Genomic DNA, 26,096 nt, shown 5'->3' on the forward strand with positions numbered 1-26,096 from the left:
GTTGAAAAGCACTGAACTAGTTCCCATTCATAGTGCTCGGTCTGTCTAACCCATGTCTGGTGATACCAGGGGGCGCGGATAGCGCTTTTGTGGCACTTTGACTCGGGATATACCTTGGGGTACATATCGCGGAATTGAGTGGGCATCCGTTATTTTAGTACGGACGGTGCCTCTTCCTCCTTCTCAACGGAATCATAATTTGCTTTCGAAGGTGAATCTGAACTGGAAGATAGGTGCCCAAATGCCTCAAGCAAAACCCTTTCAGAAAAGTCTATTGCCATTGTATCTATGCATCTTTGTGGGATATCTTTGTTCGGTTACCAATAGCTTTGACAGCATGTTCGGTAAGTATGTGCCCTGATGCAATTGATGGATAACTGACATGCAATGTAGGTGGTCTTTCAGCCATGAGGTCGTTCACCGGTTACTTCACTAAAATATGGCGTGCATCCTCAATGCGACCACGGGCAATGTACCTGGGCGAAGTGACTATGTATTTCAATCCAGCACTGGGCCACACGGGGGAGAGACAGACCAACGAGGACTTTCGGGGATAAACCAAACGAAAATTAGTACCAGAACAGACGGCAGACCCTGAATAGCCAGGGGCAACCGCCATACTGTTGAGCCGATTGATTTGTGAAAGTTGAGTCCATACTCCAGGAATGTCGACACAATAGTCCCGAGGAAGAAGCAAGCTTGAAAACCACCGGTCAACTGTCCTCGATATTTAGGGTACGACATTTCGACAACGTACGCTGGACCGGCACTTTGGATAATGGCAGCCCCGACTCCCAGAATAAAACGACCACCCATCAGCATCCCCAGATTCTGGCCGGCTGCTTGGACGATAGCACCAACCACACAGATTCCAGAACCAGGGCCATTCCGATTTTGCGACCCGATGTATCTGCACAGGGACCAAGACAATCAAACATCGGCTGCTCTAGACAAACATATTGAAGCAATATAAATGATGACTTGCTTGTTATAATTGGTTAGGTAACGTTGTTTCGCGGTCTGGGCGAACATTCACGACACATCGAGCTAGTGTGAACCGGGGGTGACTCAATGTGATGCGATGGCGCTTTTACAACCAAAGAATGCTGCTATACCGACCCATGCTTCTAAGCGACGCCATGCGACGCATACCATACTTCTCCATTCTACCAAAAAAGCGCCTTGAGATTGAAAGATGTCGTCAAATAGCCAATCTATCCATTCAAGATATTGCAGCAACTGTCTCTCCCAGCCAATTGTGCGGTTGGAATGCAGTGTGGTGGATATTTCAGCTGTCTTTAGTCCCCTTAATTGGCCTATTTCTCAATAATTTGCCGGATGGAGCGGATGATCCTCTGACAGGCTTCGAGTCTTGTCAGGCACAGGTACAGCTAGCTATGACGATCCTTGAGCGGATTCGGCCGTATGGATACAAAGTCGAACGCTCTTTGGATGTGATTAGTCGTCTTTTCGAAGCAAGCAAGCGTGCTCCAGCAGTTGTAGCCCGGGATTCCGATGCTCGTGATCTGAATGAACAGTTGGGAGATGAGGGTGATTGGAGTCTACCGCTCTTTGATATGACCAATGACGAGTAACTGATGTGGGAGTATCTTAGCTGGGGTGACAACAATTTCTGGGAGGGGACAACCCAAAATGACGATTGACAAACGAGACGTCGCCCCGAGCTACAAATCTAAGTTCTTCTTTTGATCCAAAAATAAATATCTTAAAAGTTTATTCACGTAGTTATGCTAGACAAGTCCTCAGCAACGTACGTCAGCGCCGACACCGTTGGCCTTGTTGGGACCGTTATCGATGGCGTTGTCGCTCTGGGGGATTTCGTTGTAGTGCTTGGCGCCGCGAAGCATTGTGAGATTGTTATATGTGGGAGAAAGGGGAGACAGAGAAGATTATAGAGTTGGTCTGGGTCAATTGTGAAAAGCTGAGAACGAATCGCGTAACTTTAAGATTTATTAGTTCAGGCCCAGTTTTCTCATTTACTTTCTTATCGAGGAGCATTCAAACGTAGACTTAAAGTGCATTTCGTATCACTACCAAATGCTATGTTCAATCATTGCGTTAGACATCCATTCCGTATCAATATTCTCAATGGAATCGGCCACAGCCATGATCTGCGCGGCGGTGAGTCCGTTCGTAAAGCTAAATTCATCCTCGATCGTTGGACCCTGATCTGACAAAATATCGTGGCCCAAGGCATGTGCGGAAGGAGGGAAGGAGCTTGCCAAGGAATCAGGTGGTCCTGGGAGGTTGAGGACATTATTAGGAAAGGAGAATGGAGCTGGTATACGTCGTGGTTGATCTTGAGGAAAACAGCTCAGTAACTCATCCAGAAGTTGTAGCTCCGATCGGCGAAATTTAGCGATCAGATTCCCACTATCAATTATATCTTCGAAAATCGTGTATGCCTTTTCCAACCATGCTGGATAGTTCCATCGGATGTCGATCGCCGGGCCCATAAGAAGGACTACTGTGGAGATGAAAATAGACTCAAGGTCAAATGGAAGAAATGTTTCTGACCAGGAAGTAGTCAGGTCAGAATCTAGTTCAGGGATAGACTGGAATTGAGGGGCCTTACCAAGGAGGCCTTCTAATTGAAGGCTATGGAGGATGCTGATTATTTGCTGGGATGATTCCATGCACATTTGAATCAAGTTGCGCACATTTCGGGATGTGTTCAAAGCCTCCGAACAGCGATCTGATGACTCAAACCGTATCTTCAGGAAGCAAAATAAGAGCGGTCGGGTGGCGAGGATAATGCATTGATGGTAAAGGAGATGAAGATAAGCGGAGATCCTGGAAACCCCGCTTGCTGCTTGTTCTAGGAGTAATGGGAAAGAACCTCGGAGTTCGTCCGCAAGACTGGCTATATTTGCCAAAGCGGTTTTAGTCCGCACGAGGAAATTCCTATTCAAGCGTCCATCAATAGCATAAACCGCTGTCAGAATTGTCAGTTATGCGAGCAATTTCTGCAAAGGGTGGGATATTTACTGCTATTAATTTCGGCAATGATCCTGGACAGTTTGATGTGCATGCCAATGGCCGCTGTCCGCTGTATGGAATGGGGAAATGCGGGGAGCTGAGTGTCAATATGATCATCATTGAGAGACTGAGGAAGACCCATCAGGGAGGTCATTTCGCGGTCCAAAATGTAAACTGTCCACCAAATTTTGCGGCATCTCTGGACCATGTTCTCTCCCAGATACTCGATCGGCATCTGCGTGTGCATACCCTCCGCCATCGCCATTCGCATCGCCTGTCCGATCTGAAGAGAGCCTTTATTAGCCAAACAGAGACTGCAGTTGATCGATTCACTTACATAGTTATGCGCTGATGACCGAAAGTCCAAGGCTTGCAAGTAAAGCGCAACGCAGCATAGAATCTCTGTCGATTCGATCGGCTCCCGGTGGAGAACACTGACGTCCGGCAGTAACTGAAGAGCGTTCACAAAAAATTCTGCGCCGGCAGGTTTGTTGCCTTGCAACTTTTGCTTCACAAATCCCTTCCCAAAAGCAAGAACGAGAAGAAAATGGATATACCACAAGCCGCCCGTCGCATTCGGCTTGGGTTGCGAATAAAAGTCATGAAGATTGTGCATAAACTCATTTTCGTCGAAAAGGTGATACATTTGTCCACAGCGAAACTTGACTGTGTTGATCAGGTACATTGCATGGTCAAATGTCGGTACAGCTGGGGTGTCCAGGTCTTGAGCGACCCGCAACCCGTCCCAGCCGAGATCATATGTTGCGCCGTCGAACAATAAAGCGCCGGTAGGCAGAGCCTCTTGGTAAATTTGTTCATGGGTTAGACTCAAAACTCGGCGTGTAAATGACCAATTTGATGATGTTCCGAGATAAACTATAAACTTGTCAGGGTTATAAAGACTTCTAAGGGAGGTGTTGACGTACACGTCCGCCCATTCTCGGCTGACATAAAGGCAGGTGGCCCCGATGATAACGGATTTGTCAGGCCCGAGGCAGGGTCTTCGAGCTCGTTCTGAAGTTGAACGTCTGAAATATCATTGGAGGATCTCGCGAGTTCTCCCGGTGCATCATTCTGATCTTTGGGGTCTGCAATGCATCAGCACCAGCGGGGTGAGCAAGGTAGGGGCCCCTACCAGGGGACCTGTCATCTACATAGTCGGGACTAAGTGGCACAGGGACATGAACGGTATCTGTGTGTTCATTTTGCTGCAGCTTCGCAAGTTTTTGCTGCAACTCATCGATATACCTGCATGGTGGTCAGTCACTTATCTCCGGCAAGGGACTCGGACACGCATCAGCACTCACCCTTTAGTGACGAGAATCTTCTGGTCGCGATCATCGAAGATACAAGTCAGCTTGCGCTTGTTGCAGCCATCGCATGGTTGAGATCCGGAACACTTGATCTTCTGTCTGCGGCATCGAGTGCAGCTGATCCGGGACCGTTAGCACGTCACCACACATTTCAGGATACCAGTGCGTACGCATTCAGAGATCTCTTGGCAACACGAGATCCACTTCCCGCCATGAGGACTGATTATATATACCGGATGTGGTGCCGTCGGCTCGCAGAGGGGCGCGGAATACCTATCTTGATGAGAATGCGGGGGAATCTGCCGGTGGAGCCGATCCGATACCCATTCTGCGGCCAAAGATAACGAGGTGGCCAATCGTCCACGTTCCTACGATAGGCGAGTTCAACGCCACTTGTCAATTTGGTTCATGTTATTCTAGCCAGCCAGATGTATATAGAATGATACGATTATGAGTATCATGGTTTTGGCAACCTTTTACCGCTGAAGCGAATTCGGATTGCCTATCTTAACGCACCTTTTGATAATATTTTACACAGTAACAAATGATCTATCCATAGATCGAAGAAATATTATAAAATTCGTACCAACTATCAACAGTCGTCAACATTTGCATGGATGGGCCGTCAAGAAATTCTGGCCATGTACCGAGACAGCGTTGCATCAATCAAGATTTGTGCATGACCTTTAGCGGGGAAAACAAATCATCCTATGGGTCATGTATAGTCCATAAAAGATCTGACTCGCTTTATGCGCAGCTGATCGCACTATCTTCGACATCGCCTACGGGAGGGTGGCCGGGCGATCGCCGTTCTCGGTTGATAAGCTTCGTCACACCGGTAGGTAGCCCTCCCGATTCCATCAACATGACCAACCCAAATTTTTGATAGCGGATGGACTCAAATTGCGCTTAGTGACCAGGGAATCAGTTCCAAAGGCTGAATAATGTACTCACTTCCGATTCTTGGATGGGATTCAATGAGTCTCGATAGCTTTAGTGGAGGGCAAAATTGCACCCGGGCTGTCGGTTTGTGGCCTGATCTCTCAGGCTCTCAGGCATCTTCTGTTAAGATCCAAAGATTTGTATCTTGTATGACAGTAGCCAGCAGACGTGTGGCCCTTATGGTAACTCAGCCATGCAGGCCGCCGGTTGACGGATTGAAGGCCCTTGTAGCCCAAAGGCTGTGGACTCGAATCAAGTGTTCTAGATCACGGGGGCGAACCCTTGGAAGCCCGGTAGATGCCTGTTTGAATCACAACGATAGCTGAAGTTACCCCGTTGTGATCTTGGCAACCCCACACGTGAACACCATTTGTTCCTTTGCTTGCCCATCAACCTCTCAAAACTTACCCCATGCGCACTCAAGGCTGTCCCCCTAATTCCAGAATGGGGACACATCTTCCCAACAAAATATTGCATCATTTGCAGGACTCAGAAGCCTCTTTGGTCCCTTGCACTCGAGTATGCCGTGAATGGCAGGTCGCCTTTGAGCCCTTTATTTACTCCCAACCAATCCACGTGATTAGTGACGATGGTGTCAGCAAAGATGACAGTAAGAGGTCAATGTCGTTGAGTCACTTTCAGAACGTGACCTCTGGGAAAGGGCTGGCCCGGCGAGCCCTGATCCAATATTTGAGCTATCATATTGTGGTTCCTCTTGACCTCCCGGATTGGCAAACTCGCAAGGAGAAAGGATACAACCTCGAGAACAATATCCGTCATGATAATGACCTTGCATTTCAGTCCGGAATATTGGATCTCTTCAATACTTTCAAACATTGGGATTCCAATTTGCGCCTTTCGGTTGAGTTGGCGCTGCTGGGTCGCGAAGCCGGAAAGGAGCCTCACACATATGATTGGGACACCGCAGGCGAATACCGCTATTATTATAAGAAGGGAAGAACGAAGTCAGTTCCTGTCTATCGTGCACAATTCCTAGACAACGGGGCTTCCCTTCTCCCAGATGTCGCGTGCATTGGCCGTCTTTGCTTGAATGATGGTCCCCCTTTTCATCAAATTTGGGCCGGATCAGCCATGCAAATTGCTCAGCGCTGTAGTACCCTTACTGAGATGATACTAGATATCGATGAGTATATCCGCCCAGATCACATTGAATACATTCAAGCAAGGCGTCAAGGTAAGAGGATACCTACATGATATAGGACAGTGTTACATTTGAGAGCTGAAACGCTGACATTCCGATAGCTTTGGCCGACGTGCCCCGTTTGAGGTGCATGCAATATTGTCTCTCACATACCCCGAACTTTCGATTTGAATTTAGGCCCCATACGTCGTCTGGAAAGGCAGAGTGGCAGCTTTATTCTCTCTATCGACCGGATCAACGGGTAGCGGATGCGTGGAAATGTTCGTTAGCGGAGCTAGATGCGAAGTTGCCTGCAAGGTTGATTAAGACGACTATTGAGGACTGGGATCAACATGTAGCTGAATCTCAGAGCATTGTGAAAGATTGAAGTGAAGTCCTCAGGATTCCGAGAGTTGCACATGTGATATTTCCAAAACATACGGTGTTGTATATCGATTGTTGAATTTAGCCCTCTACTCGATCTGGTAGCGAATATAGTCTGGAGATTGTTCATCATATGCACTTTCATCGTCACGCTTCACTTCTAGATAAAAACCCAGTCTATCAGACGGATGTTGATGTAAGGAGGATGAACATTCATCAACTATGTCCTCGATCCGGCGAAGGGCAGGCTACAGATGGTGTGTGTTCGCGGTCCAAATAACCGGGGATGGAGGCATACGAGGGGTTCTGTTCCCATAGATCAGGCAGTCCTGGTCGATAGATATCATCATCGTTGAAAGGGTGTAAGACATCCCCCCAAGGCGGAAGATGCCACTGAGGAGTCTATTAGCATTATTGCGTGTTAGCTTCCACCGAGGGGATAATGCCACGGAGCGTCCTGTAAAAAGATTTGTGGCTAACAAGCTAAGTATTGTGATAAGCAGGTGCATAGGTTTCCTGCAGGTAAGCAAGATGGTCAGTCACTGGTTGGCTGTCAAGTACCTTTCACCCTATTCTCACCGTAATCTCACCCCGTCCATTGCGCACTCACCTTTCTCAACCCCGGTCACGCAACGCTAAAGCGGCGCTCGCCATTTTCAGACAGTCTTTTTCTCAGCGCAGTATGTTTTCATTAAGAGCCTCTTCAATTGATCTTCCAGTACATACGACCATAGGGTGTGGAGAACAGGGCTTCCCGTCCGCTCAGCCGTACTTAAGCCACACGCCGGCAGGCTAGTAGTTGGGTGGGTGACCACCAGCGAATCCCTGCTGTTGTATGTTTTTGTTTTTGTCTTTTGCTTCAAAGCGAAGGCCTCTGCGAAGGACCTCCGAACCGGCGAATAGGAAACTTGACTTTAAAACTTTTGCTCCGTAGTCTTCAGATTCCAGATTCTTCATACATCTCCAGACTCATTATCGAATACTACATCTTACTATTTCCTTATCTTATTAGTAATGAATAGGAATTCTAGAATACGAGGACGTATATATACTAATAGAAAATAGGATAATGGAAATAAATAAACAGAAGACGACATCACGTGGTGAGGTCGCTCTGGAAGAGAACTCGGCCTTGAAGGTCGTCTACCCCAATCTGAAGATGACAAATGATGAGTTGGAAAATATGCGTTCGATGCACATCTGGAGCTTCGAGACAGATATTCAAATACATTCGACCTAATTAGATCAGTGATCTTCCTACTTTTTTTTGTGGCGGCGTGTGTGCTATTCACAAGAGATATAGCTTTGTTCGACCTATACACAGGCCTGTATCAATAATAAAGTTAACTGCCCCTATATAAATTATCTCCTTGCTGGTTTTCCAAGGAAAATTAAATGCGTGAATTGTTAGAGCCAATCTGGTAAACAGCCAGTATACTTCGGGTGCGGAATAACCTTATTCCGGCGCGCGGGAAAAAAGCCGCGACCGAGATCCTGAGTTTCCCTGCAGCGACTGTTGACACCAAACTGACATGTTGTCTCCCATGAGGCCGTCAGTGCCGTCCACCTCACTGTTGCGCTTTCTGCGCTCACAGTCTGGGTTCGTCGGCCCTTCAACATGCGTTCGCCCCAAGCCTCGGGCCCTGTCTCATGAAGGCTTCGCGACAGGATCATTGCGCAGATCCTCAAACTGGGCACGTTCTGGCAAGTTAGAGGCCTGCCCGACCCTCGATACTGGACTCGTCAGCATCCATGGTGCGAGACCGAAGCCAGCAGTGCCATCTCTTATCCCTGAACAGCTTGTTCTTACCCGACACGCCTCGACAAACCGTCGACCACTTCTCCGACGACTGTTCGACTTCAAACGGAATAAAGCTGCCGAATACCAGAAAGCTCGCAATCTTGGGCCTACACTGATTGACGATGGAGGGGAGGGCATTTTCAACATCGGCCGTGGGCTAGCGGCCAAAGCCTCAAACGAGCTGCGGATACGATGCACTGAATTCGACATGAACGGGAATGTCACTCTGGTTAGCGGAGAGTTTCGGAAATCGGAGTTGATTGCCAAGGTTAGTTTTTACGGTGTGGATATGGCTTCTGAGCCCTTGCTGACCAACTGGCGTGTTTACAGTACGGCTTGCTTCCCCGAGATCTTCGCAAGATTGATTCTTCTACACTCCCTCACATTTTGGTCAGACCGAGCGCCATCCTGATCAATCTGCTCCATCTCCGAGTTTTGATCAAGGCGGATCGAGTGCTTGTCTTTGACGCATATGGATCGCAAGACTCCTACATGCAGTCACTATTCATCTATGACCTGGAAGGAAAACTACGCCATAAACAACCGCAGGGTGCACAGGCTGGGCAAGCTTTGTCCTATGAATTTCGCGCACTCGAAGCTGTTCTCATTAGCGTCACAACTGGTTTAGAGGAGGAGTTCAATGGTGTGAGGGACCCGGTCGTTCGAGTTCTCCGCGCGCTCGAAGAAGATATCGATCGCGATAAGTTGCGACACCTTTTGATCTACTCCAAGAAACTTGGCACTTTCGAACAAAAGGCTCGTCTGGTACGAGATGCGATTGATGACCTGCTTGAGGCAGACGATGACCTTGCTGCCATGTATTTGACTGAACGGTCTACTGGCAAGGAGCGAGACGAGGATGACCATCAAGAAGTTGAAATGCTGCTGGAGTCATACCATAAGGTGTGCGACGAGATTGTTCAGGCCAGTGGTAACCTGGTGACCGGGATTCGCAACACGGAAGAAGTGTAAGAATCCATCCATCCTAAGAAGAGAACCAGTTCTAATTCAAAGTAGGGTCAAAGCAATTCTAGACGCCAACCGCAACTCACTCATGCTGCTAGACTTGAAGTTTAGCATCGGAACCCTCGCTCTAGCCGCCGGAACCTTGTTCTCTGCCCTCTACGGAATGAACTTGAAGAACTTCATTGAAGAATCCGACTTTGGCTTCGGTGGTGTTTCAGCCATCTGTTTCGCTCTCACCGGAGTCGTTAGCGTGTACGGACTTGCCAAACTACGCAAGCTCCAGCGCGTTCGGATGTGGGGCGAGTCCGGCGTCGGAGGCACCTCTCTGACACCACTGACCCCTAGAGGTGCAATGGGTAGCAACCGCACCAATTGGCGCGCCGATTCTATCGAGCCAGTCTGGGGAAGTCTTCCAGGCGAAGCACGATCCGAGCGCATTAGAAGACTTCGCGAGAATGCCGCTGCGGGTGCTGCCAATGCCGCTTCGCGAACCCCCGGAGCCAGTTTCTCAGCTGCCACTACCGCCGCCAGGGCCTTTGACGACACTTTGCGGAATGAACAAATTTCGTCAAAGAAGAAAGATAGCGCTTCGCAAGACGAACCTGCCAAGTCAGATACTACGGGCAAGGCTCCCTTTTAGAAGTCATCTTTAGATGTCTTATGCATATCTCACAGGGTAATACTTCGGATATATTTGATTTCACGGCGTTCAATTCCAGGATTCCCAGCTCATAGACACGGAGTTAGAGGATCTCGTTTCAAAACTATGTATATTAACTATCATTCTTGCAGGCCTCCACTTCATGCTCGATGGACTTAGAGAATCCAGAGCAAGAGTGGTGGCATATGGGCACTCTCCTCACAAGCACACAATCTCATCAGATATCCACCTGTACATCAATTCACAGCTCATCATTTGACTTGACCTCCCTCAATCGCAGCATGGCAACTCCATGCGGTTGAACAAAAGCCTTCACCGTCCCAGCAGCCTTCACACTTCCAACTTTCGAACCCATGAGCGCCTTGGTCGTCGGCAGGGGCGTCTGCGCGTAGACCTTCTCTGCTCCGCCCATTGCAGTCATATTAATTGGCCTCTTCCCGTCACCCTGAATAATCGCATCCGCCGTCGAGTTACTCATCCGATCAGCCCAGAGATCATACACATCCCAAGAACTCTGCACCTGCGACGCAGTACCACTCACACCATCCATCCAGAAGATTTCAGTCAGTGTTGCATTCATTTCGCGTGCAGTGGATCCGCCATTCAGGAGCAAGACGACCTGGTCGCCGCCGCTCAACGACCCGCTGAACATCTGGATATCGCCGCCATCAACATTGTAGCGCCAGACGCGAACGGCGCTTGAACCCTCTGGGTCCTGTGAGACGGCTAGTACGGCGGTGTTTTGCAGGATGGAGAGAGTAGGTGCGTCGATCTTGGTCATGACGTTTGTCATCAGCAGGGGTGATTTGAGGGCTGCCCAGAGACTGAAGTGCGCAATAGCCTCGTCGTCAGTTAGGCCGCCGTTTCCGACCTCTGTTTCACAGGCAAATTAGTTTACCCTTCTTTTATTGACGAGGTGATAGCAACATACGAAGCATATCAAGATCATTCCATGCACCAGCATACGCCTTGGATGGGATGTAGACGGCCTTGCCGAGGACGTTCAGAACGGAACAATGGTAACCCGGAGTCTTGCAGTTGAGTCCTTCCAGTTCAGCACAAGGGCAATTCACATCCTGGCGGTCCCAAGTGTTAAACAGGTCCCCACTCATACGCCAGGAATTGCCGATAGTCGGAGCAAAGTTCCAAGGCCCATCAACACCCCAGTTGCACAGGGAATAGAGGATAGGTCGGCCGGTGGAGTTGAGAGCTTTACCCATGGCATCATATCGATCATATGAAAGCTTGGGTGTCCCTTCTTCGCCCTGGTTATAGCAGTTGTCGTACTTGAGATAGTCGATCTGTGTCTGTATAAGCTTCCATGCGTCTTAGAGAGAGAGTTGAACTAGACACATACTCCCCAGCTAGCCCATAGAGAAGCATCCTTCTCTTCATATCCCAGGGAACCCGCGTACCGTGCACAAGTCATAGTACCTGCACTAGAGTAGATTCCAATCTTCAACCCCATGTTATGGATCTTGTCTGCCAGGTCTTTGATGCCGTTGGGGAATTTCTGGCTATTTGGTACAAGATAACCTGACGAGTTACGGCCTGCAGACCAACAGTCATCCATGACAACGTAATTATAGCCAAGATCTTTAAAACCCAATGAGGTTATCTTTTGGGCCGTTTCCAGAATGACAGTTGCGTTCAGGCTACAGCCAAATGAGTTCCATGTGTCCTGGAAATCAATGTTGTTAGTCCATGTAGCTCAGTGCTGCATGGCATAATTACCCATCCTAGCTGGGGGGTCCGCGCAAGGCCATTATCCAACGCGGAGGCTAGGCCTATGGCCAGAAAGAAAGATGTAATATGCATCGTGCGTAAGAACACTTCACTATTGAGCAGACATGCAATCAACCCCTGGAATGCTATAACTCCTTATATTATCCTAACCCCGTGGGGAGATGCGGGGTGAATTTAGTGCATCGGCTCTACCTCGCAGTTACCATATCGCTGACGTCAATTATCTGCACGGAAAACACTCAGCTTGGCCATAACACCGAAATTAAGCCGCGATTACTCCTCTACAACTAGATTCTCCACTGGGTGATGGTTAATTCTTCTATTGGGGTAGCTGTCCATCAACCGTGCGCCGGGTTCCCCTTTCCCTGGCCTTTGTGCAAGCCCTGGGCGCGCTCGATCCACATCAGTGCGGATGCTTGAACCCCACCTTCCATGGCACACTCCCGCTCGACGATCTTGTTGATGTTTTGGACTAGCTCGGTGTTCTTTCCACTTGAGTAGTCTAGAAGGTTGTTGTGTGCTGACTTCTTTCTCCACTCCTGGGTGAACAATTCCCGAGCTCCTATTACGCCGAGATTCCGTGTGCTTGGGATGCGAAGCTGAGCCTTTTCGACCTCGTAACCAATTTCCTCGGCGATGCTCATTGTCTTTGCGGTCAGAGAACCGTAAATGGAATTCAGTATTCCGTCCCCGGTTTTCTCTTTCTCCTTGGTTGCTCGTAAGGCTCTCAAGTCTCCCGACGCAGGCTGCGGAGTCTGCTCAACATGCTCTCCCCCCTGTACCTGGTGGTCCTTTGTGTCCTTCTTTGGCGGAGGGTACCGATACCGGGATCCGGAGAGAGAATGAGAGCAGCATGGAATGGAGAGAAATGGTAGCGGAGATTCCGGACAGGCGAGAGCAGCAATAAGCGGAGTCCAGACTGTCATTTCATCCGCGTGGTTGGAGATAATGAAAGTTCCTTGCGGGAAATCCCCGGTGTGGGTGTTCACGCCAATATCCACTGGACCGAGTACGTCGGCGAAGGGCTTAGGAATGTAGATATTTTCTGACAGTCGCTCTTGCACCGATGCTGGGAAGATGCTCCATGTTTTGCGTCTGCGGGCATCGAAGCCGCAGCCTGGGTAACCTTCCATGAGAAGCACATAGACAAGAATTCCGTTTCCACATGCCACATCGACAAAGCCTGGAAAGTCGTCCATTTTTCTCTGCTTCTGGGTACTTGTACCCTCCTTGGGTGGAGTTATGCCGTACATCAGCCACCAAAGCTCGATGAGAAAAGCAGCGACGGCCAAGTCTTCGAATACGTGTTTACTAGGCTCCGGCGTATCAACCCATCGGTCACACAGGTCTTTGGCGTAAAGCCTCTTGAGGCGGGTATATGTGTCGGAGACCAGATGACGTGGAACCACGTTATCCTTGGATAAGTCGGTCTCTTTGGTTTCGTCATCAGGTGTATTTTTCGTTGAATGTTGTGCAAGTCGGATATTAACGTTGAGTAGAATGCGTAGTGTGTGTTCCAGCTGGTCAGGTATGTCCGTTGTAAATGGTAAGAAGTGGATCGACATTGTGCCTGAGCCTGTCCCTGCAGGAGACGGCTCAAAATCGTACAAATATGCGAGGCCTTTGACGAGTGGATGATAGAAGGGCATTTCCCCTTGTGTCAAGACATGCGGAGTGTACATGATAAGTAGACGATTGGTATCACTCTGCTGGCCTGATTCATTGACAGTATCTGGCATTCCCGGAAGAGCACCTCGTGATGCATACAAATGGCAGGTCTGCTCTAAAGCTTTATCCAGGCTTTGATTTCGAGGTATCATTCTCCTAACCACAGTCCTGGTCAACTCAAATCCCTCGACCTTGATTGCAGGCCTAGCGGTGATTTGAGTCGATGTTGCAGCTTCATTGTTGGTGGTTCCTCCAAGCGGATTTTCGCTCTCCTGTGAAGATCCCAGAAGCCCTAGACTGTCGTGTAAAATATCTGCACCAAACAGATGGCTCGATGGAATATTTGGGTTGGCTATAAGGAAAATTGACGCGTCATAGAAGGCCAGAGGTGAAAGGTCAAGGTCATGCTCATGAATGTCTGGCGAGGTGAGCCAGTCTTCCGAGTCCATTTTCAGGAGGGAAGGTTCCATTATCTTTATCAGGGGTTTCCCCAAAAGCGCAGTGAGATCGTGAGTGTTCTCCCGATTCGGCATGCTGGACTGGTGGCAGGTGGAGTGAACACGGGGCTAGACGCAGATATTGGACATCGCAAATGCGGCGAAGGATGTGAGGAGGTGAGATCTCAGAGCGGATATCTCACTCCATCTGAAAATCATGTTGCAATCGCCGGTCTCTGTCCTAGCGCTTTTAACCTGCATATTTGATCTTGGTGCTCTCCCATTGTGTGATGCCTCGTTCCGGTCACGTGATTACATACGTGCCGTTTACCAACGGAAGAAGGTACAGAGCGTATGCAAGTTGATAAATCGATGTGAGAATTTGGCAAGGTCACTTCGGGGGGATGTAAACAATGGCTCTCTCGGAAAGCCCGGCTACTTTGTGTTCCCCGATTGGTCTTTCACTCGGAAAACATTACGAGCCGTGGTAATCAGGACTATACGATAGTCACAACTACGCAACTTCAACGAAGGGTTGCAAATATAATAACCCGGATCCTTGTTCCAAGGCAATTCTCTTCCTTTTCTTCTCAACACTATATCCAACTCAACTCTGATCCTCTACAGTCGACTTCTTCAAACCTCAACCCCGTAAGTTTGTCACTGAAATTGATTAGTTTCCTATTTCGGCCTACTGATTCTGTAAGAATTTCCAAGCAGACTATTCCACCATGAAGCTCCAAGCTGGACTCTATGCTACCGCACTAGCCCTGCTAGCTCTCCCTATGCTGGTATCCGGAAGCTCCAAGTCCAGCACCATAGCTCCGGTAGTCTCGCCACTCCCATCTCCCACTGGCAGGGGCCATTGGGAATTCGGACTCTATAAAAGCAAGAAATGTACCGGCCCCGCAGTCAACTTTATGGGGAATGGGTCCAGTGACTGCCGCAGTGATGTACCCAGTGGAGGAGCAAAGGGATACAACACGACTACCCTTGATATGGACTGTACAGTGACGCTGTACAAGGATAGTAGATGTTCGCGCGGGAAGAAGATTGTGAATGTCTTTGCCGATAATAAAAGCAAGTGTAACTCGGCTGGGAAGAAGATCATGGGCTACAAGGTGGAATGTTTCTGATTTTGATCTTGTTCTGGTGTTATGAGTTCTTGTGGTTTTACTCGTTGATCTTGGTGTCTTAGTAGAGTTTACGGGTAGGTGAAGGAGTTTAATTCTAACAATTGGATTATTGTGGGTCTGTCTTATCTCAGTCGAGGGTTTCCTGCATCAACCGTCTGGTCAGATCACTCTGGACCCATTGCTCAATCAATGATACGGTATCTCCAACGAGGAAATCGTAATTTGCACCTTGTGGGATGAACATGGATTGATGTGCAGCCACTTCATCCATGTCTTCCATTAACACCGACATCCAGTGAGCATTGTCGTTATGCTTCCAATGATGCGAGGGCAAAAGAATGAACTTGCGAAGTTTCTGTGGGGAGTTGTCTGAGCTGATCCCAGAGTCCGAGGTTTTAATGGACACCACGCTTCCCGAAAGACTCTGACTATCCTGGGGCGTTGAAGTGGACGGGGTGGTGCCTGTGATATCCAATGATGACTGATCCTTTTCGGAGCTGATCTCTTCAGCTGCTGAATCTTGCGAGTCTTGTCTTGGAGCGGGCGCTGCTCGTGGTGGTAGTGGTGGTGGTGGTGGTGGTGGCTGTGCTGCCTGTTTCGGGGGGCGAGTATCAGGAGCAGCGGAATTTGTGTTTTTCTCTTCAGGTATTGGGTTGAAGCTGGTTCCTTCGCCGTCTTTACAGACACTTGCTGTCTTTGGAGGATTCAAGTCTTCTTCATCGAGTGCTAAATTGCTCATTGAGCCGGCTATTCCATCTTCTTTTCGGATACTCGGCGTCTCTGAGCCTTCCCGCGATGGGGTTGTTGAATTCTCGATCTGGTCACTGTCTTCGGTTTCCTTTCCAGGCTTCTCCTTGGGCTTCCGTGGTATACGACCAGTGCTTGCGGTGTAGTAGTTGACAAATCGTACTCTGCCGGGACTGTGTTCTGCGTTCTCCAACTCAAACAAGCGTCGGTACCGCCGGCGAAGCTCGGAGTAATTATTGACACAGCCTGCAAATCTGAAAGATGACGCGACACGATCGTATATTGACCGTGAGAGGTTGTCCGTGTTCTTATTGACAAAGTGCAGGAGACCCTTGAAAAAGCCCCGCTGAACGAGGCGGTGGTCGTTCCTGAACGGCGGGTCAAAGTTTGGACTAGGGGTGAAGGGCTTGTACGCCGGATCCATGCCCAGGGATTGCTGTTCTCCAGCAAGCTCATCTTCAGCTGCAACGTCCTTTCTTGGCATGGAGCTCAGAACCCCCGTTGGAATGACGCGCGGGTGCAATCCCAGAAAGGGGACGTCGAAGTTGATGAGTCCCAGAATTCGATGTTTTGGCTGTTCATTCAGTTGCAGGAGCGCGACGTCTGCGGCTAAAATCCCACCGAGACTGTGTCCCAGCAGGATGACATCCAGGTCATCAGCCTCATGGGGCGCTAACCTACATGTCTCTATGTTAGTCTCAAAGGCACCGGCATTCCATGGCCCACGTACCAGGCACTGAATTGGTCCACTGCCGTTTGGATCCCAGACTCGCCGTAGGACTTGTATCGAGGATAGATACGAGTGTAAACCACGTGTGAATCGCTCAATAGGCTCGTTAACAGATCGTGAATATGCGCTGGCAGGTCATGGAAGCTGGCTTCCGAGCCCATGAAGCCGTGAATGTAAATCAGTAACAGCCTGCGCCTCGTGTCCTCGGGCCGGTCCCGGGCCCGAGGCAGCGACAGGCTGGACAAGGAGTGATTGACACCCTTGCGGATCTCGCCCTCCATGATCGCATGGAACGAAAGGGGGTGACAAGCTTAGGAAGCGCGGATATGATAAACCAAGTTCCCACCACAGCCACAACGGGGGATCGATCATGCACGGCCCGCTTGCCATTGGAGGGGCTGGGGTAGGTGCAACTGGACGAGAGGATCATCATATCAAAGTGAAACAGGGTTATCTATCTCTTTAAATCCTAGTACATACATTCTTCATCGTTGTCTCCTCCTCTACGGAGCACAACCAACCCCGTTGCCTCCTTCGGTATTAAGGGCGCGCACCTGGCTACGAGATTCGCCACTTAATAACTGCGCTGTACACCTCCCTCCCTACGTCATTTTTTGAATCACGTCTTCCCCAAAACAATCCTGCTTCGCCCTTTGTGCAAGGGTCCACGTCAACAACGATGGGAAATGGTGCAAATCCCGACCGCGGGGAATCGCCCCCGCCTTATTCCCCATATGTTGACCCCCAACTGACCGCGGAGTTGGGCAACGTCCACTGTACGTTAGCTATGGGTTGGCAGTCGATAGCGACAGAACTAACAGTTCTGCAGATGATGGCCGTATTGATGTCAACCTGGAATCAAAGCTCGCCAAGTCGATCGCGAAAATCGCCAACGAGCAGCCAGATGACCATCCCCCTGCGCCTGAATACAGCGCTCAAACTTCAGAGGGAATCTACTGTGATGTGAAACTGAACATAGTCATCCAAATCGTGGGTAGTCGCGGAGATGTTCAGCCCTTCATCGCACTGGGAAACGCCTTGCAGAGCCATGGTCATCGAGTTCGCATTGCCACTCACGGAGTCTTCGAGAAGTTCGTCAAGGACTCGTACCTGGAGTTCTTTCCCATTGGCGGAGATCCCGCCAAGCTCATGGCATACATGGTCAAGAACCCGGGGCTGATCCCGCAGATTAAAACATTGCGTGATGGCGAAATCAAACAGAAGCAGGTCATGGTAGCGGAAATGCTGGATGGCTGTTGGAAATCATGCATCGAAGACGATCCTGACACGAAGGAGCCTTTCGTTGCAGATGCGATCATTGCTAACCCGCCTAGCTTTGCTCATGTCCATTGTGCGCAGGCTCTGGGCATCCCCGTTCATTTGATGTTTACGATGCCGTGGAGTAGTACCAAGGCATTTCCACATCCTTTGGCCAATATGAATTCCACCGATATGAATCCCAGGACGGCGAATTGGGTAACATACGGTGTGGTGGAATGGCTAACGTGGCAAGGGTAAGTGATCCGCGCCGAGAGTTGAGAAAGATGGCTTACCATGCGTAGGTTAGGGGACGTGATCAATCGATTTAGAGCCTCAATCGATCTGGCCTCCGTTCCGGCAACGGAAGGACCCTGTCTGGCTGAAGCTTTGGAAATCCCTTTCACATACTGTTGGTCCCCGGCACTGGTTCCAAAGCCACGGGACTGGCCATCGCATATCGGTATGTATAAATGACTTCTGCCGTGATCGAGCTAACAGATTCTCTGTAGACGTGTGTGGATTCTTCTTCGGAGAGCCCTCTTCATACATCCCGCCTGCAGAACTGGCGGAGTTTTTGGAAGCCGGATCGCCTCCTGTTTACATCGGTTTTGGCAGTATCGTCGTCGACAACCCTGAAAAACTAATACAAACGGTTCTCGCGGCAGTCTCAAGAGCCGGCGTACGTGCAATTGTGTCCAAGGGCTGGAGCGAGCTGGCTGGTACATCAGATGAAAATGTCTTCTACATTGGCGACTGTCCACACGACTGGCTCTTTCAGCATGTCGCAGCTGTCGTGCATCACGGCGGAGCTGGGACCACAGCCTGCGGTCTCCTAAACGGACGACCAACCGCCATCGTCCCGTTCTTCGGCGAGTATGTCAAGCTGTCTGCTTCCTACCCTCAATACTAATCATGCTCGTTCTAGTCAACCATTCTGGGGCAACATGGTAGCCAGAGCCGGAGCCGGTCCCTCCCCAATCCCCCATGCCGAATTGGATCCTGATATCCTAGCCTCCGCAATTCAATTTTGCCTCACACCAGACGCGGCCGAGGCCGCGCGCGAAATCGCTCTCAGAATGCAAGCCGAGTCTGGCGTGGCAGCAGCCGTGGATTCGTTCCACCGCAATTTACCTTTAGACCGCATGCGATGCAGTATCATGCCCGACCAGGCTGCAGTATGGAGCTACGACGTGGGAAAGCAACGTCTAATCCTGTCGAAGACGGCTGTGAATATCTTGATTGAGCACGACAAAATCGACGCACGACACATTAAATGGTATTGTGTACTCCGACTGACATAGCAACTATGCTGACCTCGAAACAGTTACCCCATCAATCCAATCATTATTGAAAATCGTCGCTGGGACCCCTTGACCGGTGTCCTATCCGCCGCAGGCGCAACAGGAACAGAGATGGCTAAATCCACGGGCGAGATGCTCTACAATCCATACAAGGAGTTCAAACGCGCTCGCACCGAGAGCGCTCAAAACAAGGCTCGAACAGGCCAGAGCCAGAATCCATTCGACACTGCAGGGAACATGGTCGGAGGGACACTAACAGGCCTCGGGAAATTCTACGGCAACTATCTGAAAGGTGTTGTTATCGATATTCCTCACGCAGCAGCAGAGGGTTTCCGAAGGGCACCTCAGCTGTACGGAGAAAAGCCGAAGGATTATGGGAACGTGCATGACTGGAAGTCCGGGGTGAAAGTCGGCGGTAAGAATTTCGTCGGAGGGATGACTGGTGGTGTGGCGGGGTTCTTTACGTCGCCGTTTAAAGGGGCTATGGAGGAAGGTGCAGCCGGTGCAGTTAAGGGATTTGCTAGGGGTACGCTGGGGCTGGCTACCAAGATGCCTTCTGGTGAGTGATCCCAGGGTGAAAATTCGGAGTCGCCGCTAATACTTTCTCTATAGCTGCCATCGGACTGACGGCTTATCCTTTCCATGGGATTTCGAAGAGCATAGAGGCTGCTTTCCGGACGAGGACTCCAAAGGATATTGTGAGTGCTCGGCTCAGAGATGGATATGCTCATGCTAGCAGAATGCAGCTGTCGAAAGAGGAGCAGCAGGAGGTTATTCAGATATTCGATGCATTATTGTCCACGCTACATGCATAGTTCCCCCCGTCTTAGCAGTCAGAAAACGAAATCACTTATCCGCTCAACAATATCGATATAATGAAATACGATGCAATTTACTTCTTTTTCTACAGTGTAGGAGATGATGTGACGTTCGACTAAATAACGCAGAAGATGCCCTTCCTCGTTAATTTCATATAATCAAAATTTGATACGACTTGGCTCGTAAGTCATCAAGTCTGAAACTCTAGCATTAAAAGAAAAGAAAAAGAGAACAGGAGAAAAGAGGTCGTTCAAAACATTGATCTGCCACCACAACCAGCACATCTTTCGTCAGAAGCGGCGTATCCTGGAAGCCAACGAGCACGGATCAGGCCCATGCCTTGGCCGGTGGACTGCCCCAGAGAGGATAATCCTCATCCATAAGAATCCCTGTCCAGGCGCCTGATACTCAATCCGCTTCTCGATGGCAACGGAAGTGGGGCCAGCGTGTATGCAAGCGTTGTATCGTTTTTCCCTTTTTTATGCAAAATGCAAAAGAAACCCGTTTACTCGATCGCCGAGCCGCCGGAGGCAGCGCCCTTGGGATCCCACTTGAGCTTGAAGTCGGGGCCAAGCTCCTTGGCAAGAGCAGCCTTGACGGCATCGAGAACGTGGGGGAAAACTCCAAAGTTGGCGGGGTTCTGCTCGTCGTTCTCGCCGCCCTGGAAGACACCGGTGCGGACGAGGCAAGTGTTCCAGCCGTACATGTTACCACCGATGATGTCGGAGGCGGGGTTGTCGCCGACCATGTAGATGTTCTTGGGCAGGCGCTTCTCGCCGTAGAGCTCCTCCATCCAGGCGGCGAGGACCTCGTCGGCGTAGATGTAGGTGGCACGCTCGGGCTTACCGTAGAGGGTACGCTCGAGTTCCTTGCCGGAGACGGCCTTGTAGTGGGCTTCGACGGCGAGACGGATAGCGCCGAGGTGGAGACGCGGGGGGCCCTTGTGCTCGGTAGGGCAGAGAAGATCACCTTGGGAGAAGTAGATAGGGATGTGGTCCTGGTCCTTCTTGGCGCGGGTGAGGAGCTGGCCGTTGTCGGAGTTCAGCAGATCGGAGATGATCTGGTAGTCGGTCATCTGATCGTAGGACTCGGCGAAGTAGAGGATAGCGTCGAACTTGAAGTTGGAGAAGTCGCGGGGGCGCGCCTCCTTCTTGTCCTCCTCGGTGAAGCGGCGGCAGGGCGAGATGGTAGGATCCCAGGCGACGATGTCCTTGGGGTGGACGACGTTCTTGAAACCGTATTGCTCAGCAACCTCACGGATCTTGTAGCCCTCACCACCGAGAACCAGCACGTTGTCGTAGTACTCAGACAGAGCCTGCATGGGAGTGTGGGACTGAATGAATTGGTCGGTGGAGATGGGGTGGCCCAGGACCTCGGTCAACTGCGCACAGCGAGCCTCCTCGGTCTTACCACCACCGTTGGTCAGAAGGATATAGGGGAATTGGATGCCTGGTACACGTTAGCAAGTCGTGTCGACTATAATTTTCACGATCTGGGCACATACCAAGCTCGTTGTCACCGTTGAGAATGCGGAGAGCAACCTTGGCCTCCTCAATGGCCTCATTGCCGTGTGCCAGCACACCGTCAATGTCGAAGGCGAAAGCCATGTTCTTCACCTTGTCGACCAGATCCTGCTGCAGGGACTGAACCTGACCAGCCAGGATATCCCGACGAACGACACTGGGTCTGGTACGGGACAGGCGGGACATGCGCGGAGACCGGGGAATGGGCAGAGATGTGCCGAAGGAGTTACGGGAGCCCCGGCGGTCCCGCATGGAGGGCTGGAGACTCAAATGGTGCATCATAGCAGAGGTGTGGCTCAACGAGCTGCGCGAGGCAGGAACCTCAACGGTGCCGCCGCCCTCGGCGGGGATGATATGGCCCCGTCCAATATGGTCGCGAGGGGAGATAGCAGCCTGGGCATCGCTGGGACGGGGGTCCCGGGGCGCGGCATCGACGGCGAAGTCAGCATCTTCAAAGCGAGGCATGATGAACGATGAGATGCGTTCAAGAGAAGGATCAATGGGTATAGGAAAAGAAGGAAGATAAAAAATGTGAACTTCAACCTAGAAACGCAGTCTCTTAGGTTACCGAGTCACTTGAAGGGAATTGACGAATCTATGACGGTGGCGGACACCAGTAGACTTTATATATGAACCGTAAATCGATCGCCTAAAGAAGGCGTCCCGGTCAGTGGATCCCAGGTGCCCGACCCATTTTTCTGCGCTCCTCCTATACGACCATTGCAGTTATCTAGTGCAAGAACGGAGAACGTAAAATGACGTGGTCATTACCGACCAGAGTACACGTTTAGGCGACTTCCTAAGAGATCCAACAAATACTGTAGTTCCCTTTCCCGAGACATTTGAGCAGGGCTGAAAAAAACCTTAAGCCACTCGGCCGACCTTCCGCTTTGCCAGAGTCTTGTCGTAACCGCCGTTCAGGCCTGTCCCGGGCCTGAACAACCATCCGCCATAACCTCAACGCAGACAAACAGCTTCATTCATTCTCCAACGTCGTCATAGGCCGCGGATTGCCGCTTGCGGACAGCCCGAAACCCGCACTGTGGATAACGGTGGGTTGAGATCCACTGTATAGCCCGCAGGTAGGTGGTCGGCTGTGGCGGGCATGTAACCACGACTTGCCCTCTCGGGAGCACGCTGTTCGGTGTGGGAAAGAAACAGACGAATGAGAGTGACGGGTTTGCGACCGCGCCCGGAGATGCCGAGCAGCGGACGGCCAGATCATTCAACATTCAAGCAGATCGCTGTCAGTAAGAATTGCCAACGGCATTGAATTTCTCATCTCGGGCCATCGATTGGCTCCAAGGGATCCACCTCGGCGCATAATGACGACATGTTCCCGAAGAACGGGTGCGAAAAGATGGTATCGACCGGACGTTTTCGGGCAAGCTTCCTCTCCATTCTCCTAGTTTTGAACTTTTTTTTTGCGTTATTATTTTTGGTTCTCGCTGATTGTCGGGTTGTTTACACCGAAAGAGGGTTACGGTGGTTTCGAGGCATTTGCAAGTCGGATGTCTGTCCTCCGGCTTCCCCTAGCTCTGCAAATCTGTAAATCGCAGCTTCATCCAGCGTCGACGGCGTGAATGTACACACGAGACACTATGATAGCGCGGTGGAGTAGGGGAGGAACCCCTCCCCCTGCCCCTCCAATGCCCCTCCAAACATTTTCCAAGGCACAATTTTGGGCATGCAATCGGACTAAACAGTGCGGAGAATAGCTAGGTGCTAATAGCTACATAGATGCTACCAAGGGATGCTACCACGGTCCTGGAGCATCTTCTACGAGGAACGGGAAATACGATCCTTCATGTTTTGGTATTTTTGATTGCCAATGTTTCAGACCCGCGATAACCATGGAGCCGCACGGCGAAACCAAAACACATTTCCAACGTGGCTGACACACGCCACACTGGTATTTACAGACTCATCTAGAGCACGGTAACTTTCCAAAGGTTTCACTCTAGCCGAAACCAGTTTCTAGAAACACGGCATCGTAGCATCCGCGAAACCCCCAGTGCCTGGTCCACGCGATAAGAGCTTATCAGCCTGCATGACGCAACTACGACCCCCCACCCGGCAAGCTGCCAAACCACCGCACCTCACCTACACCCTACAGTATAACCACACCACTGCACCACCTACAATAGACAATGGCTCCGCGCTGCTTCATCATCCGCCACGGCGAAACCGAATGGTCCCTGAACGGGCGCCACACGGGTATAAGCGACCTCCCACTCACGGCAAACGGCGAGAAACGCATCAAAGCAACGGGCAAGGCACTAGTGGGAAACGACAGGCTGATCGTGCCCAAGAACCTGGCGCATGTGTAAGACATCCTTTCACACCTTTCCCGTGCCCTAGACTCTGGCATCTACCTGTCCACTTACCTATCCTTGGTAGGTGGGAGAGTCTCGTCACCAAAGCTTGCTAATGCTTGGGTATAGGTACGTCTCCCCACGTACGCGCGCCCAACGGACTCTCGAACTCCTTGAGATCGGGTGTCGAGAGCGGCTGCCATGGAACGAGGCGCGGAAGGATCAAGAAGTGGAGCCCATTCGCACCGAGGCGACCGTGGAGGTGACAGAGGCTGTGCGGGAGTGGGATTATGGGGACTATGAGGGTTTGACCTCGAAGCAAATTAAAGAGGACAGGGCGAAGAAGGGTCTTCCGCCCTGGAATATTTGGACGGATGGGTGTCCCGGAGGAGAGTAAGTTCAAGATTGCTTCTTTGATGTGTTACTGGGTTCTGGTTTGGGAATATGGAGTGCATTTGCTTGTCTGGAACGACTGTGCTAACATCCGACAGATCCCCCGAAGACATCGTCCGTCGTCTCGACGCGCTGATCGCTGATATAAGGAAGAAAGTCCACCGCAAGAGCTTTGAGAACCCCGATAGCCCGGGCGATGTGCTCGTCGTTGCACACGGTCATATCCTGCGAGCGTTTGCGATGCGGTGGACGGGTAAACCCTTGACAGAGACGTCCTTGATTCTGGAAGCCGGTGGTGTGGGCACACTAAGGTGAGTCGCTGGGTGTCGATTCGAGCAGATTTCCATCTTGCAATATCCCCCAAGATCCGAGCTGACGGGGAACAGCTATGAGCACCATAATATCGATGAGCCGGCGATTATCCTTGGAGGCGGGTTCGTTGTCGAGTAGTGGATTGACCATGGAGCCATTGGCCTTGGTAGAGCCTAGATAAGCAAGTTAGTACAGTCCATAGAACCGCACATAGCATGCAAAATCAACCAAGAGAGGCTCACCCACTTCCTCTTGATCCAAATCAATCCTCCTCACTCTCCTCCTTCTTCACCTTAATCTCAACAGGATCCGCATTCCCCTTGACACCCTCCTCGCCAAGGATCTTCGCCGAGCCCATGAACAACGCCCCGACATATCCGCCCAAAAAGCGCATGTCGCCCGCCTGGACAGCCGTCATGCGGAGCAAGTTCTCCGTATCCGCGAGGTTTGCATTGAGCTGTGCGAGCTGGCTGTGGAGGTGGGCGTACTGGCGAGTTTTGGCGGCGGGCATAGAGGCGGAGCCGGTGCTGCCTTGGGGCATGCTGGATGTGGAAGTTGCGCCCGGGTTGAAGGTGCCTGAGCCCGACGTGGGGAGGATTGAGGCGCGGGTGTAGGTTGAGGTTTGGGAGTCATGGCGACGGTGGGATGGGGGGAGGGGTGGCATTTTGGGTTTTCTTTTTGGGGTCGCGGGTTAAAATCGAGGCGTCTGTAAGGGGGAGGGGAGAATTTTAGGGTTCGTCAATCCGACTTCAAGTATGGTGAAGCTGGTGAGGTTAAGAAAAGCGCGGGGAGTTTGTTTACACGAGTCACATGACCGCATTCTACACAGCCCATTCAGTTTGGTGAAGTAGGTTAGGTATATTGAACATTTTAGTGGAATAACAGAGCGCACAGAGAGCAACTCGGTGATATAACGGCGAAAGTCTATCAGTTCGTGGGCTCCATGAAGAATAACAAGTCTGTCCAGAGGGCAGTGCAACATCAGACACGGTACCTATCATTAATTCCCAGTCAAGCGCGAACCCAGCCAAAGCAGATCAAGACAGCACAACCGAATAAATCGAACCCCGCTTTTTGCAATGCGCCAGGGACCAGACCACAGAAACTCAGAGACATGGGCCGGACTGTCAGACCGGCCGGATGGTAACAGCAAAGGAAACATTGGGAACAAATGAGAGAGATACCGGACCAGGACCAGATGATGATAACGCGGGCAATAACAGGGCAATAAACAACGTATACGAGCACCTATGATGAGGGACAGACAAAAAGGAAAGGCGCCGGTTGAGGTAGTGTACAGTCATGCAGAGAGACAAGAGAGGTGCGTGGGTTGCGACTGAGCGAGGAATCGGGTCGAGTGAAGTCGAGGGCGCTATATCAACGTGGTGCAGAAGGAAAAATAGATGCCCCAGTGTAGGCATGCGCAGACCTCAGGGAAAGAGAGAGAACAAAAAGAGTCGATAATGCCGCAGAACGAGAGATGAGTATCAATGCAGAGGGA

At 50.8% G+C, this 26,096-nt stretch overlaps 12 protein-coding genes across 12 annotated transcripts; 6 read left to right on the forward strand and 6 right to left on the reverse strand.

Annotated features, from left to right (window-relative positions):
- Window positions 1-1,397: 1,397 nt before the first annotated feature.
- N7498_004595 (uncharacterized protein) lies at window positions 1,398-1,595 on the forward strand (the record flags this gene model as incomplete). Its single annotated transcript, XM_058451657.1, has 1 exon — window positions 1,398-1,595. The coding sequence occupies one exon, from the start codon at window positions 1,398-1,400 to the stop codon at window positions 1,593-1,595; it is 198 nt and encodes a 65-aa protein (XP_058308195.1).
- A 456-nt stretch (window positions 1,596-2,051) lies between these two features.
- On the reverse strand, window positions 2,052-4,527 carry N7498_004596 (uncharacterized protein; the record flags this gene model as incomplete). Its single annotated transcript, XM_058451658.1, has 8 exons — window positions 2,052-2,533; window positions 2,597-2,956; window positions 3,010-3,283; window positions 3,338-3,876; window positions 3,927-4,088; window positions 4,136-4,248; window positions 4,308-4,430; window positions 4,484-4,527. The coding sequence occupies 8 exons, from the start codon at window positions 4,525-4,527 to the stop codon at window positions 2,052-2,054; spliced, it is 2,097 nt and encodes a 698-aa protein (XP_058308196.1).
- A 1,172-nt stretch (window positions 4,528-5,699) lies between these two features.
- Window positions 5,700-6,784, forward strand: N7498_004597 (uncharacterized protein; the record flags this gene model as incomplete). Its single annotated transcript, XM_058451659.1, has 3 exons — window positions 5,700-6,450; window positions 6,519-6,543; window positions 6,595-6,784. The coding sequence occupies 3 exons, from the start codon at window positions 5,700-5,702 to the stop codon at window positions 6,782-6,784; spliced, it is 966 nt and encodes a 321-aa protein (XP_058308197.1).
- A 1,528-nt stretch (window positions 6,785-8,312) lies between these two features.
- N7498_004598 (CorA family magnesium transporter) lies at window positions 8,313-10,187 on the forward strand (the record flags this gene model as incomplete). Its single annotated transcript, XM_058451660.1, has 3 exons — window positions 8,313-8,849; window positions 8,912-9,549; window positions 9,599-10,187. 3 exons carry the CDS (start codon window positions 8,313-8,315, stop codon window positions 10,185-10,187), a joined length of 1,764 nt encoding a protein of 587 aa, XP_058308198.1.
- Window positions 10,188-10,449: 262 nt separating this feature from the next.
- N7498_004599 (glycoside hydrolase family 27 protein) lies at window positions 10,450-12,026 on the reverse strand (the record flags this gene model as incomplete). Its single annotated transcript, XM_058451661.1, has 4 exons — window positions 10,450-11,081; window positions 11,140-11,509; window positions 11,566-11,889; window positions 11,943-12,026. The coding sequence occupies 4 exons, from the start codon at window positions 12,024-12,026 to the stop codon at window positions 10,450-10,452; spliced, it is 1,410 nt and encodes a 469-aa protein (XP_058308199.1).
- A 266-nt stretch (window positions 12,027-12,292) lies between these two features.
- On the reverse strand, window positions 12,293-14,155 carry trm44 (tRNA (uracil) methyltransferase; the record flags this gene model as incomplete). The annotated part of the gene is made up of 1 exon (XM_058451662.1): window positions 12,293-14,155. The coding sequence occupies one exon, from the start codon at window positions 14,153-14,155 to the stop codon at window positions 12,293-12,295; it is 1,863 nt and encodes a 620-aa protein (XP_058308200.1).
- Window positions 14,156-14,790: 635 nt separating this feature from the next.
- N7498_004601 (uncharacterized protein) lies at window positions 14,791-15,195 on the forward strand (the record flags this gene model as incomplete). The annotated part of the gene is made up of 1 exon (XM_058451663.1): window positions 14,791-15,195. One exon carries the CDS (start codon window positions 14,791-14,793, stop codon window positions 15,193-15,195), a length of 405 nt encoding a protein of 134 aa, XP_058308201.1.
- A 127-nt stretch (window positions 15,196-15,322) lies between these two features.
- Window positions 15,323-16,953, reverse strand: N7498_004602 (uncharacterized protein; the record flags this gene model as incomplete). Its single annotated transcript, XM_058451664.1, has 2 exons — window positions 15,323-16,619; window positions 16,673-16,953. The coding sequence occupies 2 exons, from the start codon at window positions 16,951-16,953 to the stop codon at window positions 15,323-15,325; spliced, it is 1,578 nt and encodes a 525-aa protein (XP_058308202.1).
- Window positions 16,954-17,351: 398 nt separating this feature from the next.
- Window positions 17,352-20,048, forward strand: N7498_004603 (putative sterol glucosyltransferase; the record flags this gene model as incomplete). The annotated part of the gene is made up of 7 exons (XM_058451665.1): window positions 17,352-17,448; window positions 17,502-18,186; window positions 18,235-18,392; window positions 18,442-18,805; window positions 18,858-19,208; window positions 19,257-19,792; window positions 19,846-20,048. 7 exons carry the CDS (start codon window positions 17,352-17,354, stop codon window positions 20,046-20,048), a joined length of 2,394 nt encoding a protein of 797 aa, XP_058308203.1.
- Window positions 20,049-20,557: 509 nt separating this feature from the next.
- On the reverse strand, window positions 20,558-22,040 carry N7498_004604 (haloacid dehalogenase-like hydrolase; the record flags this gene model as incomplete). Its single annotated transcript, XM_058451666.1, has 2 exons — window positions 20,558-21,501; window positions 21,557-22,040. 2 exons carry the CDS (start codon window positions 22,038-22,040, stop codon window positions 20,558-20,560), a joined length of 1,428 nt encoding a protein of 475 aa, XP_058308204.1.
- Window positions 22,041-23,725: 1,685 nt separating this feature from the next.
- N7498_004605 (histidine phosphatase family protein) lies at window positions 23,726-24,733 on the forward strand (the record flags this gene model as incomplete). Its single annotated transcript, XM_058451667.1, has 4 exons — window positions 23,726-23,901; window positions 24,020-24,283; window positions 24,382-24,594; window positions 24,670-24,733. The coding sequence occupies 4 exons, from the start codon at window positions 23,726-23,728 to the stop codon at window positions 24,731-24,733; spliced, it is 717 nt and encodes a 238-aa protein (XP_058308205.1).
- A 124-nt stretch (window positions 24,734-24,857) lies between these two features.
- On the reverse strand, window positions 24,858-25,259 carry N7498_004606 (DASH complex subunit HSK3 family protein; the record flags this gene model as incomplete). The annotated part of the gene is made up of 1 exon (XM_058451668.1): window positions 24,858-25,259. One exon carries the CDS (start codon window positions 25,257-25,259, stop codon window positions 24,858-24,860), a length of 402 nt encoding a protein of 133 aa, XP_058308206.1.
- Window positions 25,260-26,096: the final 837 nt, after the last annotated feature.

The sequence above is a fragment of the Penicillium cinerascens genome (genome assembly GCF_028974065.1).
Source record: "Penicillium cinerascens strain IBT 15544 chromosome Unknown contig_5_segment0_segment0, whole genome shotgun sequence".
Lineage (NCBI taxonomy): Eukaryota > Fungi > Ascomycota > Eurotiomycetes > Eurotiales > Aspergillaceae > Penicillium > Penicillium cinerascens.